This window comes from Pelophylax lessonae, assembly GCF_965119305.1.
Source record: "Pelophylax lessonae genome assembly, chromosome: 4".
Classification (NCBI taxonomy): Eukaryota; Metazoa; Chordata; class Amphibia; order Anura; family Ranidae; genus Pelophylax; species Pelophylax lessonae.
Window position 1 is genome coordinate 583306016 of NC_138771.1, and position 19360 is coordinate 583325375.

At 42.3% G+C, this 19360-nt stretch overlaps 1 protein-coding gene across 2 annotated transcripts in view; it reads left to right on the plus strand.

The window, feature by feature from the left end:
* Positions 1-19360, plus strand: part of LOC309554456 (serine/threonine-protein kinase N1-like) — a 172992-nt gene extending 153632 nt beyond the window's left edge. For both annotated transcript variants that reach the window (XM_082256195.1, XM_082256196.1), the window contains exons 20-22: positions 4166-4273; positions 5690-5770; positions 18520-19360. In XM_082256195.1, coding sequence (XP_082112321.1) covers positions 4166-4273; positions 5690-5770; positions 18520-18723 — 393 coding nt within the window. In that variant the 3' untranslated portion in view covers positions 18724-19360. The remainder of the gene's footprint in view (positions 1-4165; positions 4274-5689; positions 5771-18519) is intronic.

The following is a 19360-nucleotide window of genomic DNA, read 5'->3' on the forward strand; positions in this document are numbered from 1 at the left end:
TCCCCGGCGACCAGGGCCCTCCCCCTCTGCAAAAATGGCGCCGACTGACCAGAAATACATGTAACTGGCAGTGGCACACTTACTGTGTGCTACTTCCAGTGGCGTCACTGGGGTTGGTGTCACCTGGTGCAGTAAAACATGGTGTCACTCCCCCACCCCAAAAAATTATGTTCCTGTTTTCTGAAAGTGCGCCAAAGATGCAGCATGCAGGATTTTGGTGCGCTTTAAGGAAATGCAGAAAAAAATGCGCAACCTAATTGAAATCTATAGGACTGCAGCTAAAATGTAGGAAGACCCCCCTTTACATTACACAGCCCCCGTACCTCTGGACCCCTTTACATTACACAGCCCCCATACCTCTGGACCCTTTACATTACACAGCTCCCGTACTTCTGGACCCCTTTACATTACACAGCCCACATACTTCTAGACCCCTTTACATTACACATCCCCCTACCTCTGGACCCCTTCACATTACACAGCCCCCATACCTCTGGCCCCATTTACATTACACAGCTCCTGTACTTCTGGACCCCTTTACATTACACAGCCCCCATACTTCTAGACCCCTTTACATTACACATCCCCCTACCTCTGGACCCCTTCACATTACACAGCCCCCATACCTCTAGACCCCTTCACATTACACAGCTCCCCCCCACACCTCTGAACCCTTTTACATTACACAGCCCCCCATGGGCTCCTTTACATTACACAGCCCACCCCATGGGCCCCCCTTACATTACACAGCCCCCCTCCCCATAAACCCTTTTACATTACACAGCTCCCCTCACACCTCTGAACCCTTTTACATTATACAGCTCCCCTCCATGGACCACTTTACATTACAGAGCACCCCCATGCCCCCCTTTCCATTATCCAGCCCCCCCATGGAACCCTTTACATTATACAGCCCCCCATTGGAACCCTTTACATTATACAGCTCCCCACCATGGAACCCTTTACATTACACAGCCCCCGCACACCCCCCCCAATAGAACCCTTTACATTATAGAGCCCCCCCCCCCATTGGAACTCTTTACATTACACAGCCCCTCCCCCCACATGGAACCCTTTACATTACACAACCCCCCTAGTTGAAACCTTTACATTACACAGCCCCCTCCCCATGAAACCCTTTACATTATACAGCCCTGCCCCCCAATAGAACCCTTTACATTACACAGCCCCCCAATGGAATACTTTACAATACAGAGCCCCCACCCCTCCCCTTCACACCTTATTAGGAGGAGAGCGGAGCAGGAGGCACTGTGTCTGAAGCAGACCAGAGAGAGACTCAACAGTGCTGAATAAACAGCGGGAACTGCCGGAGTTAACTTTGCTAGGTAGTGAGCAGGTGATTGGTTGCTAGGGGGTCCTAGCAACCAATCATCTGCTCATTAACTAGCAAAGTTAACTCCAGCAGCGCCCGCAGTTTATTCAGCGCTGGTGAGTCTCTCTCTCTCTCCCGATCTGCTTGAAACAGTTCCTCCTTCTCTGCTCTTCTGTGTCAATGAGTGGCGGAGGCAGTCCGGCGGCCGGCCCCGGGTGTCACCCTGGTGCTCCCTGACACCCCCTAATGTGTGGCAACCAGGGCAAACCACCCCCCCCCCCTATTGGTACGCCACTGGTAACAGTCCCATCGTTTTTTTGAGATAAGACATGGCTCCAACTTGCTTATGAATTTTAAGTACTACTTCACTTCTGTGTTTCTATTAAATTTGGTATTGTGTAGGAGGATAGAGTCCTGGTCCCAGGATGGGTGCTTTGTTAGAGAGCTAGATACCACACTGTGCAGAGAGGCATTGATGTGGCTGTGTTCCTTCCACATAGATTTCTGCTATTACAATGTATTATATAGTGTAAGGAGTTTTTAAATGATGATTTCTAATTTAAAGAGAAAAAGTTGTCCAATCCTGCCTGGCCCTATGTGAAAAAGTAATTGTCCTTCTAAACTTAATAACTGGTTGTGCCACCCTTAATGGCAACAACAACAATCAAGCGTTTGCGATAAATAGCAATAAGTCTTTCACATCACTTTGGAGGAATTTTGGCCCACTCTTCCTTGCAGAATTGTTTTAATTTAGCCACATTGGAGAGTGTTTGAGCATGAACGGTCTGTTTAAGGTCATGCCACAGCATCTCGATCGGATTTAAGTCTGGACTTTGACTAGGCCACGCCAATACCTTTAATTTTGTTTGTTTTTTTGAGCCATTCAGAGGTGGGTTTGCTGCTGTGTTTCAGATCATTGTCCTGCTGCAAAGCCCAAGTACGCTTGAGCTTGAGCTCACGAACTGATAGCCGGACATTCTCCTTCAGGATTTTCTGGAGAGCAGAATTCATGATTCTATCAATTATAGCAAGTCGTCCAGGTCCTAAAGCTGCAAAGCAGCCCCAGACCATCACATTACCACCACCATGTTTGACTGTTGGTATGATGTTTTTTTTATGAAATGCTGTGTTAGTTTTACGCCATATGTAATGGAACAAACACCTTCCAAAAAGTTCCACTTTTATCTCATCAGTCCACAGAATATTTGCCCAAAAGTCGTGAGGCTAATCAAGATGTTTTTTTTGGCAAATGTGAGATGAGCCTTTGTGTTATTTTTGGTCAGAAGTGGCTTTTGCCTTGGAACTTTCCCATGGGTGCCATTTTTGCACAGTCTCTTTCTTATTGTTGAATCATGAACACTGACCTTAAGTGAGGCCTGCAGTTCTTTAGATGTTGTTCTGGGTTCTTTTATGAACTCCTGGATGAGTCATCGGTGTGCTTTTGGAGTAATTTGGGTAGGCTGGCCACTCCTGGGAAGGTTTGCACTGTTCCAAGTTTTCTCTTTTTGTGAATAATGGCTCTACAGTGGTGCGCTGGAGTCCCAAAGCCTTAGCAATGGCTTTGTAACCCTTTCCAGACTGATACATATCAATTACTTTGTTTCTCATCTGTTCTTGAATTTCTTTAGAAATGACGTGTTGCTTTTTGAGATCTCTTATCCTGCTTCACTTTGTCAGACAGCTTTAATTTAAGTGATTTCTTGATTCAACAGAAGTAATCAGGCCTGGGTTTGACAAGTAAAATTTAACTTTCTGTAGCCTATGAAAAAAAAAATGTGGTTAATCACAGTTTATTCATGATTTAATTACTTTTTCATATATGGGCAGGCAGGTTTGAACAGCTTTTTTCCCTTAATAAATAAAATCATCATGCAAAAACTGCTTTTTGTATATACTCAGGTTATCTTTGTGTAATATTAAAATATGTTTGATGATCTGAATCATTTACGCGTGACAAATATGCAAAACAATAAAAAAAAATTAGGAAAGGGGCAAATACAATTTTTTATACTGTAATTGAATATGACAATTACAGTATTAAACAAAGGCACACTGCCATCTTTTGGCTGAAGCACCAAAGGCATACTGCCATAGTCTGAAGGCTAATTTTGTCATTAAAGCCTCCATGTGATCACGAGCTGCCATAGTGCTCTCACGACATGGAAGCAACCTTATTGATTTCTGATTGCTAGTGGTGATCAGAGCTGTCAGTAATCTTTAGATTGCAGGTGTAGGGGGGTTAAACCTTGTCTGGTGTCACAGATGAATTTTACACACAGTTGAATGCTGCCTTTTTTGTGAACATTCCTTAGACCACTATAGATAACTGTAGACAACTATAGGGCCTATGGTGACAGTCTTTGGGCTAATGCTTATGCAATCCTTCCGAATTCATTGATAGTTGCATTTGACCTGCAGTTAACCATCTTCTGACCTGCATTTGACCAAACCTTCAAGCAGGTTTGGCATTTCCATTGACTTTTAAGGGGATGCAAAATCTGTCTGATGCAAACATGTCCAAACACCACAGGCCCATATATATATCTGTAAAGAAAAAATAATAATTTGTCCTTTCAAATTTAGTATGCAATTTATGAAGCAATAGATCACAATTGATTCTAAGTAATATAACAGTTTGGATGTGAATATAAACATTCTTAGATAGACATCAGTTAACAAAAAAGATAAAAACAAAGAAAGAGTTTCTTAATTTAAACCATGGATATTGAGTTATTTCCTGAGTAGCCAGCCAGAGTAAATTGGATGAGATCCCTCTACTGTCCTGTATTTGCCTCCTTCTGTCTTTAATAATGTTCTCCATTTGTGTCACAGTCTCCGTTCCCGGGAGATGAAGAGGAGGAGGTATTTGACAGTATCGTCAATGATGAAGTCCGATACCCACGATTCCTCTCTGCTGAAGCCATCGCCATCATGAGAAGGGTAAGAACCTTAATTGTACTAATACTGATGATGGTAATGTAATGGAACTATTAAAAGGTGTTTTTCTAGGGACACTGATGATCAGAAACTCTAACCCCCTTCCTCCCAGTACTAAAAATGTTTTTTCATTTTTCTTTGTGTCCCCTATAGAGAAATTCTCATCACTTCCTGTTAAGACAGTAAGTGAGGGGGATCTCCCTAATAGAGAGAATAGGATCTCCCTAATAAGGATGATTTAATCAGTTTATAGCAGCCTTTCTCTATCCTCGGAACAAGGTCTCAGGGAACTCCTGCTAATAATTGCTATATTTAAAACTCACAGTACATTGGTGTGTTGTGCACTGGGAAGAATAGTCCTTACATTTGTGGTCATTGGGTAGAATTACCCCCTTAAAGATAGGTAACCACAGACAGCAATTATCTGTTTAGCTTATCTGTGAGGCAAGAATTACTAATTGCTCTACCTGATAAAAAAAAAAAGTACTCATTGCTCAAGGAACTTTAAGCAACCTCTGGAGTAACCTTAGGGTTCCATGGAACCCTAGTTAGGAAAGGCTGTTCTATAGAAATGTGGGCTTTTATGTCCCTCTCATAATTGAGTGTTATAATGTCAGCAAGTGCTGAAGATGCCCACAGCCACCAATAGATTTAAAGTTTGAAGCCTAAGTTCAGTCGAAAAAAAAAAAATAGCACAAGGGACTTTAGTTACTTTTAGCAGGATGTGTCCCTTATGCTGATACCTCTTCTGTTAGGTGAAATCTTCCTCCATTGATGCCCACCCCCACCATAATTTTTTCAGTGTAGTGAGGGTTAATAGGGCCGAGGAGCTGTCACGCGTCTGTACCAAGAGTGCCCAACTATGCCCACCCTTTCCATCCAGCTCCTCCATTCATAGTAACCAGTACTACAGCTTCTATGAATTAAATATAATCTATGAATTGAGGGGGTGGACTTTTTTAATCACCCTCTCGTTCTCCTCCATTCATAGATCATTATTAATTGATAGAAGCTGTAGTACCCATCTCGATGAATGGTGGAGCTGGACGGAAAGGACGAGCATAGTCAAGCACTCTTGATGAGAGTCTGTGACAGCTCCATAGTTCTATTAACCCCACCCCTACCCCCCCCCCCCCCTGCCACTCTATTGAATTACTGTGACAGGGGACATTGATGGAGGAGAATTTCACCTAACAAAAGAGACATCAGCACAAGGGACACATCCTACTGACTGTAATTAGGTCCCTTGTGCTGATGTTTGTGTTTTTTTTTTATTTTACTGCACTTAGGCTTTAAGACACCAAGCACCAGTCTGAAGCCTTGAATTTTGTTGGTAGCTGTAGGCAACACAGACATTGCATTTCTAAGATTTTGTGGATCTGGCTCCAAAGTGTATTCATGTTCTCTATTTGTCTGCAGTTACTGCGCAGGAATCCTGACAGGCGGTTGGGATCTGGAGAGCGTGACGCTGAGGATGTGAAGAAGCAGCCATTTTTTAAGGTGAGCTGTTGTGTAGTACCAGTATGAGAAGCAGAGACTGACCCTCAGGAGGCATCATAGGCCATAATCCAATATTTCACATTACTACTTATTATGGTTTTTCTGACCACTGCTTGCAAAGAGAAAACCACTAAGTGTGACCCCCTCTGTGCAGCTCTGTGGAGGGGGGGTTAGCTGGTTTCTAAGGGAATTTCTACCCACATTACCAGATAATGGAAAGTGGAGATAGGGGGCATAATAAATCACAGTATAATACACTATTAAAAAAGATTTTCTCAACAAAGAGACAGGACCACAAATAGGTGATGCAATATGAGGTCACAGACTAAAAAATAGAGAATGTATTTTATTTTTGCAAGTTGCAATTCTGAACGGCCATTTAGGGTTTAAGGTACTCACCCACTACTGGTAGAGGGAACACAAGCCAAATTAGGGTAAATAATTGTGAGTCCTATATGAAATAAAACATGTATCTTTTAGGAAGGATGAATCTGGTTCTAGCCTACTATTTGCATGCTTTAATTCATTCCTGGCTCTGACGGCTTCCTTCTTATGAACATAGACTTTTCCTTGCATGATGGACTGTTTTGGTCAGTCAGTAGTCATGGTCACCTTTTTCACACTCACTGGCAGAGCTCCAATGCTCTGTGATTTCCCATCCCTGGACAATGAAGGTGCAGATAGTGTCAGTCACACATCATATAGACAAATGGATTTATGTTTTAGGGTGCTTACAGTGAACTGGAGGGATGGCTCTCACTGTTACATTCAACATGTGGACATGTCCACCAGCAGCACACCCTTTGTATTGAAGAATTGGCTTATGAAGACATCAGTGAAAAAGTATGACCAAGCAGAATTTTGAGACTGTGCAGATCCCCTTTATCCTGGCAAAAGGCCCATGCTCTGTGCAGTCCCCAAAAATGGGTTGGTGACACTTGTTTTAATAATTTTAGAATTAGTACAACTCTTTATTAACCACTTGCCAACCGGGCCATAGCCAAATGACCACTACAGCGTTGTCGACTTATTCTGGGAGGGCGTACAATGACGTCCTCCCAGAATCGCGCTTCCGCATGCCCCCTGGGGCACGCACACAGAAGTGTCTGTGCTCGCCGGGTCCACAGGACCTGGCGCATCACGGAACGTGGTAAAAGGCCAATGACAGCTGCTCTTTACCACGTGATCGCTCCGTCCAAAGACGGAGCGATCAGTTGTCAACAAACCGGTGCATGTCCAGTTCAGTTCTCTCCTCTCCTCGCACGCTGTACACAGCAATCGGTACAGTGTGCGAGGAAAGGAGGGAGGCTGCAGCACCGCTCATCCCCTGCCTCCTCCATGCCTCAATCATGCCCATCCATGGCTCATTCATACCTCAGTCATGCCTATCTGTGCCTCAGTCATGCCTATCCCTGCCTCAATCATGCCTCATCCATGCACATCCATTCCACATCCATGCCTCATCTGTGCCCACCCATGCCACCTCAGTGCTTATCCGTGGCTCATCCATGCCACATCTGTGCTCATCCATGCCACATCAGTGCTCATCAATGCCACATCAGTGCTTATCCGTGCCACATCCATGTTTCATCTGTTCCCACCCATGCCACCTCAATTCTCATCCGTGGCTCATCCATGCCACGTCAGTGCTCATCTATGCCACATCAGCGCTCACCTGTGCCACGCCAGTGCTCATCCATGCCACATCAGTGTTCATCCGTGCCACATCCATGCCACGTCAGTGCTCATCCATGCCACATCCATGCCACGTCAGTGCTTATCCATGCCACATCAGTGCTCATCCGTGCCACACCCATGCCACGTCAGTGCTTATCCGTGCCACATCAGTGCTCATCCGTGCCGCATCCATGCCACGTCAGTGCTCATCCGCGCCACGTCAGTGCTCATCCGCGCCACATCAGTGCTCATCCGTGACACATTAGTGCCACTACAGTGCTTATCAGTGTCCTACAATGCCTCACAAAAGTTTAACGGGGAGTCAGGAAATGACGGTGCTCCCTGCATGTTGGGCCTCTCTATGTGGCCAGGCTGTGTAAAAGTCTCAGACATGTGGTATCGCCATACTCAGGAGGAGTAGAAGAATGTATTTTGGGGTGTCATCCTTGCTATGTACATGCTATATGTTAGAAATATCTTATAAATGGACAACTTTGTGTAAAAAAAAATGCGTTTTCATTTTCTTTCCATATTTTCCAAAAACTTGTGAAAAAAATTACTTGTTCAAAAGACGCAATATGCCACCTGAATTATGCATTTGGGGTGTTTGCTTTCCAAAATGGGGTAATTTTGTGGGCGTTTCCAGTGTCCTGGTGCTCAAGGGCCTTCAAAAGTGTGATAGATTGTCAGGAAATTATGTGTCATTTTAATTTTCATTGAACACCTGACGGTGCTCCTTGGATGTTGGGCCTCTGTATGTGGCCAGGCTGTGTAAAAGTCTCACACATGTGGTATTGCCATACTCAGGAGGAGCAGCAGAATGTATTTTGGAATGTAGTTACAAGTATGCCTCTACAGTGTGTGAGAAATAAGTTGTTAATATGACAATTTTGTGAAAAAAAATCCTAATTTTGCAAAGAATTCTGTGAAAAAATTACAACTTCAAAAAACTCACCATGCCTCTTACTAAATATATTGGAATGTCTACTTTCCAAAAAGGGGTCATTTGGGGGGGTATTTTGTACTTTCATGGCTTGTTAGGGTCTCAAGAAATGAGATCAGCCGTCAGTATATCAGGCATGATCTTTTTTTAATGATTGGCACCATAGCTTGTAGACTCATTACCCTTCACAAAGACTAAATAATATATACTTATCTGGGTTATTTTTATGAAAGATATGTAGCAGTATAACTTTTGGCCAAATATTATGAAGAAAAATTACTATATTTGCAGAATTTTAAAACCAAAACGAAGAAAAATAAAAAATGTGCTGTCTTCCGCTTTCTACACTGTTTAGAAAGTGCCTGTCCTGTTAGAATTTTCTCCCCCTGATTCACCTCTGGGAGGGAAGTGTGGCCATACACTGTGAGACAGCTGATTGGAGGAAAGGCACACACCCCCTCTCCACATAGGCAGAAACATGAAGAGCTGTGCTGTGAATAGACCAGCTGTCTGCTAATCTATTTTTAGCATCCACCCTGACACAAAATTTTGCCTGGTGTTAACTCAGGTGACGGAGAACTTGTCAGAAGTTATCATGCTAATAACAGAAGAACAGAGCAGGAGAAAACCACAGGACTTAGGGCTTTGTAGAGAGATAAGTAAACACTACAGATAGATGTGCCCAGGTCAAATTTCATGAATGGGGTTTACATCCACTTTAACCACTTGCTGACCGCTCACAGTGCTTTTATTGTGAGTTGGCAGGCACCATGACATACTGGTACATTGCGGTGCACATTCCCACTGGTGTGCCCCATGGGGCACGCAGCGGCCATGATCCTGTGATCATGGCACTTGGTACATGGGTATCAAGTGATCACTATAATAGTGATCGCTATAATTGGTCATAGCGATCACATGATTACAATGCAAATAAAGCAGTCATGAATAGCTAGTGATGCTGTGATTGGCCCACATCTATTTCATAATACATGGGCCAATCACAGCCCCCTGTACCAAGTAGCCATTCATAACAGCTAAAACTATTGCTTATAACAGTGGTCATAAGCAATAATAGTGTAAAATAAAATCTCTGATCACTCCTCCAGAGTAATACAATGTCACTATGGTACAAATAGGAGGTATATGGGCGCTCTGAAATAATTGGTATCTCTGACAATATTTTAAAAATCAAGTCCAATATAACAGTTCCTCTGGAGTAGATGTAGTGGGCACCAGGGCTGTTCTCAAAGAGTAGAAGCAACTCTGTGGCAATTAGAAAAGGAGAAAGAAAGCTCCTCTAAGTGCAATACCACTAAATGTATTGGCAAAGGAGCGCATGCTCTGAAATACGTTACCGCCCACTGCTGTGTGACATCATTACAATGACAATGTATTCCCCACTGGTTCCGAAAACCTGGAAGCCATCTTTCCAACCAACTGGTCCTGTGGGACAGCTCAGAGTCTTTGGAACATATCCAGCGATGGATGGATGCGGTTTTCATGACGGGGACTAGAAGAGAAGGTTTGGATGAGCGTGATAAAATAGGTTTGCTTGGCAGTGAGGAGGCAGGAATAGTATTTTAGAAGGGCAGATTTATATTGGTTGAAGTCTTCCAAGAGCGCGGCTACGTTTTCTGAGACTCCTGGTGTTGTCTGTTTGCCAGGGTTATACAGTCAGGTCCATAAATATTGGAACATCAACACAATTCTATTATTTTTGGCTCTATACACCACCACAATGGATTTGAAAATGAAACAAATAAGATGTGCTTTAACTGCAGACTGTCAGCTTTAATTTGAGGGTATTTACATCCAAATCAGGTGAAATGTGTAGGAATTACAACAGTTTGTATATGTGCCTCCCACTTTTTAAGGGACCAAAAGTAATGGGACAATTGGCTGCTCAGCTGTTCCATGGCCAGGTGTGTGTTATTCCCTCATTATCCCATTTACAAGGAGCAGATAAAAGGTCCAGAGTTAATTTCAAGTGTGCTATTTGCATTTGGAATCTGTTGCTGTCAACTCTCAACATGAGATCCAAAGAGCTGTCACTATCAGTGAAGCAAGCCATCATTAGGCTGAATAAACAAAACAAACCCATCAGAGAGATAGCAAAAACATTAGGTGTGGCCAAATCAACAGTTTGGAACATCCTTAAAAAGAAAGAACGCACCAGTGAGCTCAGCAACACCAAAAGACCCGGAAGACCACGGAAAACAACTGTGGTGGATGGCCAAAGAATTCTTTCCCTGGTGAAGAAAACACCCTTCACAACAATTGGCCAGATCAAGAACACTCTCCAGGAGGTAGGTGTATGTGTGTCAAAGTCAACAATCAAGAGAAGACTTCACCAGAGTGAGGATTCACCACAAGATGTAAACCATTGGTTAGCCTCAAAAACAGGAAGGCCAGATTAGAGTTTGCCAAACAACATCTAAAAAAGCCTTCACAGTTCTGGAACAACATCCTATGGACAAATGAGACCAAGATCAACTTGTACCAGAGTGATGGGAAGAGAAGAGTATGGAGAAGGAAAGTAACTGCTCATGATCCAAAGCATACCACCTCATCAGTGAAGCATGGTGGTGGTAGTGTCATGGCGTGGGCATGAATGCCTGCCAATGGAACTGGTTCTCTTGTATTTATTGATGATGTGACTGCTGACAAAAGCAGCAGGATGAATTCTGAAGTGTTTCGGGCAATATTATCTGCTCATATTCAGCCAAATGCTTCAGAACTCATTGGACGGCGCTTCACAGTGCAGATGGACAATGACCCGAAGCATACTGCGAAAGCAACCAAAGAGTTTTTTAAGGGAAAGAAGTGGAATGTTATGCAATGGCCAAGTCAATCACCTGACCTGAATCCGATTGAGCATGCATTTCACTTGCTGAAGACAAAATTGAAGGGAAAATGCCCCAAGAACAAGCAGGAACTGAAGACAGTTGCAGTAGAGGCCTGGCAGAGCATCACCAGGGATGAAACCCAGCGTCTGGTGATGTCTATGCATTCCAGACTTCAGGCTGTAATTGACTGCAAAGGATTTGCAACCAAGTATTAAAAAGTGAAAGTTTGATTTATGATTGTTAATCTGTCCCATTACTTTTGGTCCCTTAAAAAGTGGGAGGCACATATACAAACTGTTGTAATTCCTACACCGTTCACCTGATTTGGATGTAAATACCCTCAAATTAAAGCTGAAAGTCTGCAGTTAAAGAACATTGTGTTTGTTTCATTTAAAATCCATTGTGATGGTGTATAGAGCCAAAAAGATTAGAATTGTGTCGATGTCCCAATATTTATGGACCTGACTGTATATATATATATATATATATATATATATATATATATATATATATATATATATTTAATTTCTTAATTTTCCAAAAAATTGTGACAAAAAATTACAACTTCAAGAAACTCGCCATGCTTCTTACTAAATATCTCAGACTGTCTACTTCCCAAAAGGGGTCATTTGGGGGTATTTGTCCTGTCCTGGATAGCGGTGACATCATTGCCAAATATGACCAATGGCCATGTTTGGTCCCTATTATTCCCCAGATACGCTCATGTACACTGAACACTCAACTCATCCCTAATAGGGACTGTGTTTTCTGCTACCATGACACACACACACTGATTACACATTCTTAGTGTCATTGTTCCAGATTTTACAGTACATGCATGTAGTCTGCTGTGTGTCCTTTTATATTCATCAATTATGTTGAGTGCTATACATTTATTTAAAAAAAAGGTCCCTAATACATTTACTTACAAATTCAAGATGTTGATACACTCAGAACTAAAGATAATTAGCCTAATCAATAAGATTCTGATATATTTAACATTGGCATGTAGCTCTCTTCCACTTCACCAAAATTGCTAAGGTCAGACCTTGAATCCATATCCAGTCATTTACAAGTCCTACATTTCTCACCTGTCTAAAGTGTTGGGGGCGACTTAGGTCATATAAACCACCCACCCTCTTTCTTTTAGGTGGGAGTCCTATTGACCTTATCATTAAAAAAAAAAAACCAAGGGACACAAATTCTAGGTAAATACCTTTACATTCAGTAGAAGACTAGGTTTTTGGTTATATTTGGTAGAAGACTAGGTTTTACATCAAATTATCTGTTTTTCCATGTCCGGAAAAAAAAGGCCCTGCCTGTTCTGTATGCGCTATTAATTCTTAACTTCTTGTAAGTCTCTGAGATAGATCCACTGCTTCCTATTGAGCATCTCTTTAATGTTCTGCTTCGGTTTCTCTGTAAATGGATAAACTGTCCTACAGGGACACCTTTAATTGTTTGTTTCTGGATAATAAGAATTCTGCACGTAATAAAGAATTCCCAGATGAGGTTTCCTGTACCAACATCTGGATAAAACCATCTACAATATTTCCTTTTACGTATAAGAAAGACGAAAATATACATTAGCGAGTTCTAAATGCACTGAGAATTTCAGCTAACTCAGGCTCACAAGTTTAGTTTTCTCTTGTAAATACACTTTTATTTTTAAGCTGGACATTTATGGCTACATTTTGTTCAAATGTTTGAAGCAAATTTGTTCTTAAGAACATTCTTTCTTGCCATCATTCATTCAAATCATTTAGTTGGAAAGCCCTTAAACGCTCATCCAGATGTGCTATTTAAACAGCTTTAATTACATTATGTACAGTTTTTTTTTTTTACAATCGAAAACTGCATTCACAGTTAGAATTTTGTTCATTGGATAAACATTTTTTAGCCTGCTCCTTATAATTTGCTCATCAATACAGTCAGAAACAAACATCGATTTGACCCTTCTAACCATTAGAAAATCAAACAAATGTTCCAAGAACAACATTTTTGTAACAAATTTCTACTGGTGCATGGCCAACTTTACCCCATGCTTAACATACTTTCTATTGTACAAACAGTCTTTCTCAACCAGGATTCTATAGAATCCTGGGATTCCTACAGAGGTTGCTATGGGTTCCTTGAGAAGAGAGCAGTGGCAGATTGATCTTCTGTCTATTCTGGTCTGGTATGGATTTTAAGGGGAACCCCACACCAAAATTAGGAGAGAAAAAAAAACGGCGTGGAGCTCCCCTCAAAATCTTTACCAGTCCTAAGGGAACCCCCACGCCATAATAAAAAAAAAATGGCATGGGGTCCCCTCCAAATTCTCTACCAGACCCTTATCCAAGCATGCAACCTGGCAGGCCAGGAAAAGAGACGAGCCCCCCCCCCTTCTGAACCATACTGGGTCACATATCCAAGATGTGGGGGGGGGGCTGGGGCAGGGGGTACTCTGCCCACAAGGAGATTTGGGGGGGTTTGTGTTGGGTGGGAGAATTTGGGGCACAGCAGGGGATTAGGAATGGTTATAGGGGAAATGTGGGGGGTGTTCTAGGAAAGGTGATTTTGGGGGATTTGATTTGGGAGGTGGAATGGGGGGAAGAGAGTTTGTGCTATTAAAGGCGTTTTGGGGGGTTTGTGCCAAAAGAGATTATATCCTAAATATCCTATAAAAAAGAACTATGTACTCACCTTTTCTGCTCCAGTCCAAACGTGATCTTGCAGCCCTGGTTCCCCTGTATTAGTGAATGGTGGCTGCAGAGGACAGGAGGGAGCGCCGACAACAGCTGGGCCATGGGAACCTATATATGATGTCACAACTCCCTTAATTCACAGCTGTTGTCCCCTTAAACATGGGAGCCAGAGCTGCGCAATCATGTGACTGGACTGTATTAAAAAAAAAAAGGTACGTATACAGATCTTTTTTTGAACAGGGTATGCAAAATAGGTAGGGGGAGGGGTAAGGGGACATTTTAGAGATAAATGCACCTGGAATGTATTTATCTGATTTAAACTTTTTAATTGGGCTTTCATTTGCATCTTTTATATCTGACAAATTTAGGTAAATATCTGTTCAGCTTCAAGTGAATCTGAGCAATTCCTATGAATATTTAAAAAAGAAAACAGCTTGCCCAATGGTGTGACTGATGTAATACGCAAGAATGGACCTTGAACATCACAGGAAGCCCAATCCATATCCTGTTCCCATTGTTACTGTAGTCATTTACCCAATGACTATTTTGAATCTCTTAGATAACTGGACATACTTTTTTCTAATAATTAGATGGAAAGTGTCCCTGTTGAGCAGTTTATCCATTTGTCCAACACTTTCTAAAGAAAGTGGCAGATCTAAAAGATTTTTAATGAGAGGTTATCCTTAATGGACTAATAATAGAAAAATAGAATATAAACAGGGCCTCTTTACATTTGAACTCTAAAAAAAGAAAAAGATAAATGTTGTATTGTGAAACCTATTTTTTTAAATATTTTGGATGATAAAGAACACACCGATTAGGTTTTTTCTAAAAAACAAACCCTAGAAACACACTCTACCAGTTCTTATATCATTCTTCACATTGATCATTTTGGGTCTTTTGTGATTTTATTATGTTATGGACTTAATGTTTTGTTTTATTTATTTCAATTTGGACATACATTACATACATATATTTATAGCTTTAATTAAAGCAACAGGTTTGATTTAAAACTACACACACACACACACACACACACACACACACCTTTCAGCCACTGGAAGTGAAGAAAAAAAGCCCTGTATAAGCTCAAAATCATTGTAGTCCTAGTGTACACAAAACAAAGGAGGGCTCTCTCCTCTCCCCCATGTAACAGCCCTGGGTCAGCCCACTATGGGGTGAGCCAATCTACTCTAAACCCCCTGAATCTTATTTTTGGTAATAGGGCTGCCTATCACAGTGATGAGCCAATATTAAGATGTATAGGGTGAGAGCCAGCAATGAGGATTGTACTAACTTACTATGGTTATTGGTGCATCTGATGATGACAGTGCTGGGTCAATATTAAGGTGTACTAAGGTGGACAGGGACAGGGTCAGAGCCAGCAAACCAGGAAGATGATTGTTATTGCACTATTGTTAGTGGTATCTCCTATCAGAATGCTGGGGCAATAGTAAGGTGTATGAGATGGGAGAAGATGTGTCAGAGCCAGCAGACCAGGAATATGGTTGGTATTTGCATACTCTCTAATTGTAGTTAGTGTAACTTCCCATCACAATGATCAGCCAATAGTAAGGTGTTTGGGGTCTACGGGGCCAGAGTCAGAGCCAGCAGACCAGGAAAATGTTTAGTTCTTGCACCCTTATTGTACTATAGTTAGTGGGACCTTCCATTACAGTGGTGAGCCAAAAGCAGAATGCATGGGGTGGAAGGAGATGAACCAAATCTCGAAAAGCAGAAAGATAAACAATACTTGCACCCCTATTGTACAGTGGTTATTGGGACCTCCCTAACAGCGATGAGCCAAGAAAAAAAGGGTTTGGGTGGGTTGGATAGGGGACAATGTCAGAGTTAGTAGACTAAGAAGATGGTGAGTACTTGTATCCCCACTGTATTATAGTTAATTAGGCCTCCTATTACAGTGTTGGTCCAACAGTGAGTTGTATACGGTGGGGGAAATGAGTCAGAGCTAGCAGAACTGGAAGATGGACAGTACTTGCACCCCTATTGTACAAAGTTTTTGAGACCTTCCATCACATTTATGAGCTACTAGCAAGATATATGGGGTGGTTGGGGACAGGGTCAGAGCCAGTAGACCATGAAGATGGTGAGTACCTGCACCTCTATTGTACTATGGTTAATGAGGCCTTCCATTACAGTGTTGGGCCAATAGTAATGTATGTGGGTTGGGAGGACAGAATTCATAGCCAGCAAACCAGGAAGTTGGTGAGTACTTTCACCCTCACTGTAGTATGGTTAGTCACTTGTTTACTGGATATTTTATACTGTGCACTTCATTTTACATTATTGTGAGTGTAATGAGAGGGGGAAGGGGGTCTTTTTCAATAAAAAATTTGGGGTTTTACAATACTGTCCTATGAGCCCTTTTCTTTTCATTACATCATTCCATCCCCTGCTCGGGCATTATACTGCATATCTGATGAGCTACACGGGCTGAGGAGTGTGGTGAACTGGTATAGCCTTGTGGAGACTCAGGCGGAGTGGAGTTGGATTATTTAAAGGCACAGTGCAAGAAGTTAGTTGGTGAATGAGCACTGCCAAGGGTGGGGCCACGAGATGCGGTGAAGGTGCATGATCTGATTACTACACTTCATGGTGAATGGCCATCCAACCTTTGGACATTATTAAGAGACTGTGCACTCACTCACTACATATCCCTATTGGGACCTATAAGACTTTTCCTAGCGCTGCCTATGTGTTTTACTCTTTATGAGGAATAGAACTCTATAGGAGTTATCTCTATAAGGCAGCAGCTGCATCCCATTGATGCTTCACATGCATTATTTATGAGTGATCATATTGTTTTGTTTATGTTTTCCTAAGCGCTGGGTGATTGAGATATAACGGTGGTGATACTTTTAGACCCCGTTCACACTGGGGCGATCCGACTTGCCGGGGCGACCTCACAGGTCGCGGCGCGCAGCTCGCACCGCGACCTCGGAGCGGCCGGCACGGACTTCATAACATTGAAGTCAATGCAGGTCGCTCCAGGTCGCCCCAAAGAAGCTCCGGACCCTTTTTCTAAGTCGGAGCGACTTGTATCACTCCTATTAGAACGGGTCCACAGCTTCTCTATGGCAGGCAACCTACGGCGACCTGTCAGGCGACCAGGTCGCCTGACAGGTCGCCCCAGTGTGAACGGGGTCTAATATTCTCAGTCCTTTGTTGATTAATATTCTATTTATGTAAATATTTTATTTGCACCTTTTTTTACAGAAAACAATCTTTTGAAAAGTGTAAAAATTGTTTTGAATGCACTTACGCCGAACTTAAAGAATTCCTGTCCCTTTAAGAGCAATACTTTAAGTGATACTAAAGTCTTGTTTTTTTTTTTTTAAATAACAAACATGTAATACTTACCTGCTCTGTGCAGTGGTTTTGCCCAGAGCAGCTCAGATCCTCCTCTTCTCGGTCAGTCACCGGCATCCCTGGCCCCTGTCTCCTGCCAAGTTCCCCCACAGCAAACAGCTTGCTATGGGGGCACCTAAGCCAAGCCATTGCTCAGTGTGTCCATCCAGACATGGAGCTGCGGCGCGGCCCGCCACCTCTCTCTTGTCATTGGCTCACTGACTTTGATTGACAGCAGCAGGAGCCAAAGGCGCCCACTGTGTGTCTTAGTCAATAAAGATTGAGAGTCTCAGACAGCTGAGTCTCTCATGAAACATGGCTAAATTGAGATGGGGCTCAGGTAAATATTAGGGAAGCTGAGGGAGCCTGCTGCACACAGAAGTTTTTTTTTTATCTTAATTCATAGAATGCGTTAAGGTTAAAAAACCTTCTGCCATGAGAACCACTTTTAGTGTAAATCTCTGGACATCCCTGTATGTGGTAAAAATGGGTGTTACAGACATATATTTTAAGTCCTATCAATCATTGCTGTTATTGTGAAGGGTTAATAGGCCGAAAGCTATCTGGTGGCAGTTTGGGGTTTAAAGGGTTAATTGCATAGTCAAAGAAATCCAGTGACAATTGCTCTCAGTTTGTTGGCACTTAGATTGTGGTCCCGCGAGCTGGGAAATCTTTGTGCACCGTGAGGCTGAGAGTGTCATTGTCATGTATCAGCACGGTGTGTTTGACCAGCCGTTTGGTTGGTGATTGTGGTAGTGGTCTGACGCCATGTCTGCTACAGACACAACCTATTGGATGGGTTGCAGTGGTAAAGGGAAAAAAAAAAAGCTCAAATTTGCTAGAAGTGGTTGGGAGGGAGGACTGGTCAAAAAATATTTTTAGACCGGAATGTGGCTTTAAAGTAAACTTGTCATAGAAGAAATGCAGAGGCAGCTTTTGTTGACCTTCTTCTGAAAATTCTCTACCCTCCTGGCTTTAACACTATGAGTCACTTTACTGGCTTTATTCCAGTTCCCCTAAACATGCTGTATCCCCTTTCTTTGGATGTAGTACAGATCATCAGTCTACCCATACAAGGTGGGAAATATGAACTAAAAATGTATATCTATCAAGTGAAAAACTGATAAAATTTATTGTAATGACCCCTAATGTGCATAATAGACAAAATATGAATTTTACACACCTTAATTCTTGTCTTATTTTGTCGCTTCTCTTTTCTCCCAGGATCTGGATTTTGAGGGTCTCCTTGCCCGCCGCCTGCCTCCACCCTTTACCCCATGTGTGAAAGGACCACATGATATTAGCAACTTTGACCCTGAGTTCACAGCTGAAGGACCTGAGCTGACCCCCCCTCGAGAACCTCGACTTTTAACCTCACAAGAACAGAACATGTTCAAGGGCTTCGATTATGTGAGGGACGGGGCCTAGAAGCGTGTGATGTCTTCCTACTGAGTTTCTTTTTACTTTTCTTCAGCAGTCTTTTTTTCGTCTCAAGACCAAACTCCACTTAAAATTTTTTTCTATCTTTTAAGGTTGTTGCCAAGTTGAATCACAAAACACCTTCCTTCCTTATTTCCCTAGTGGCATGTTATCTTCACCGGAAAGCTCAGTACTGCAGATCTTCTATGGTCATGACAAGGCCAAATGATGGTGTCAGTGTTTTGTTTGGACTTCATAGAATGTAGGATTTACAAATGTTTGGGCAATCTAATTCTGAGTTTGACCTTCATTAAGGACTTTTGAGAAGGCTACTGTCTGGAAATGCTACCAAGATATGTAACAAGTGGATACAACCCATCAATGTCCATGTTAAACTAAACATCAGCTCTTTGAGATGGGGGTGGGGCTTGCCTTTGAAGCAAACCTGTCAGCTTTTTAAAACATATAGATAACCCACCCAGGACTAGGTTCCACAAGATATTTATGATTGCCCATATTAGCTATAAAGCCAATCTCTGTACCCCCCTCTGATTAAGATTCACTCAGTAACTGGATCCCTATTTTAGGGATAACGCCTACTAAATACTATTCCTCTTACTTATAAGAGAAATGCAGTGCCCATTGC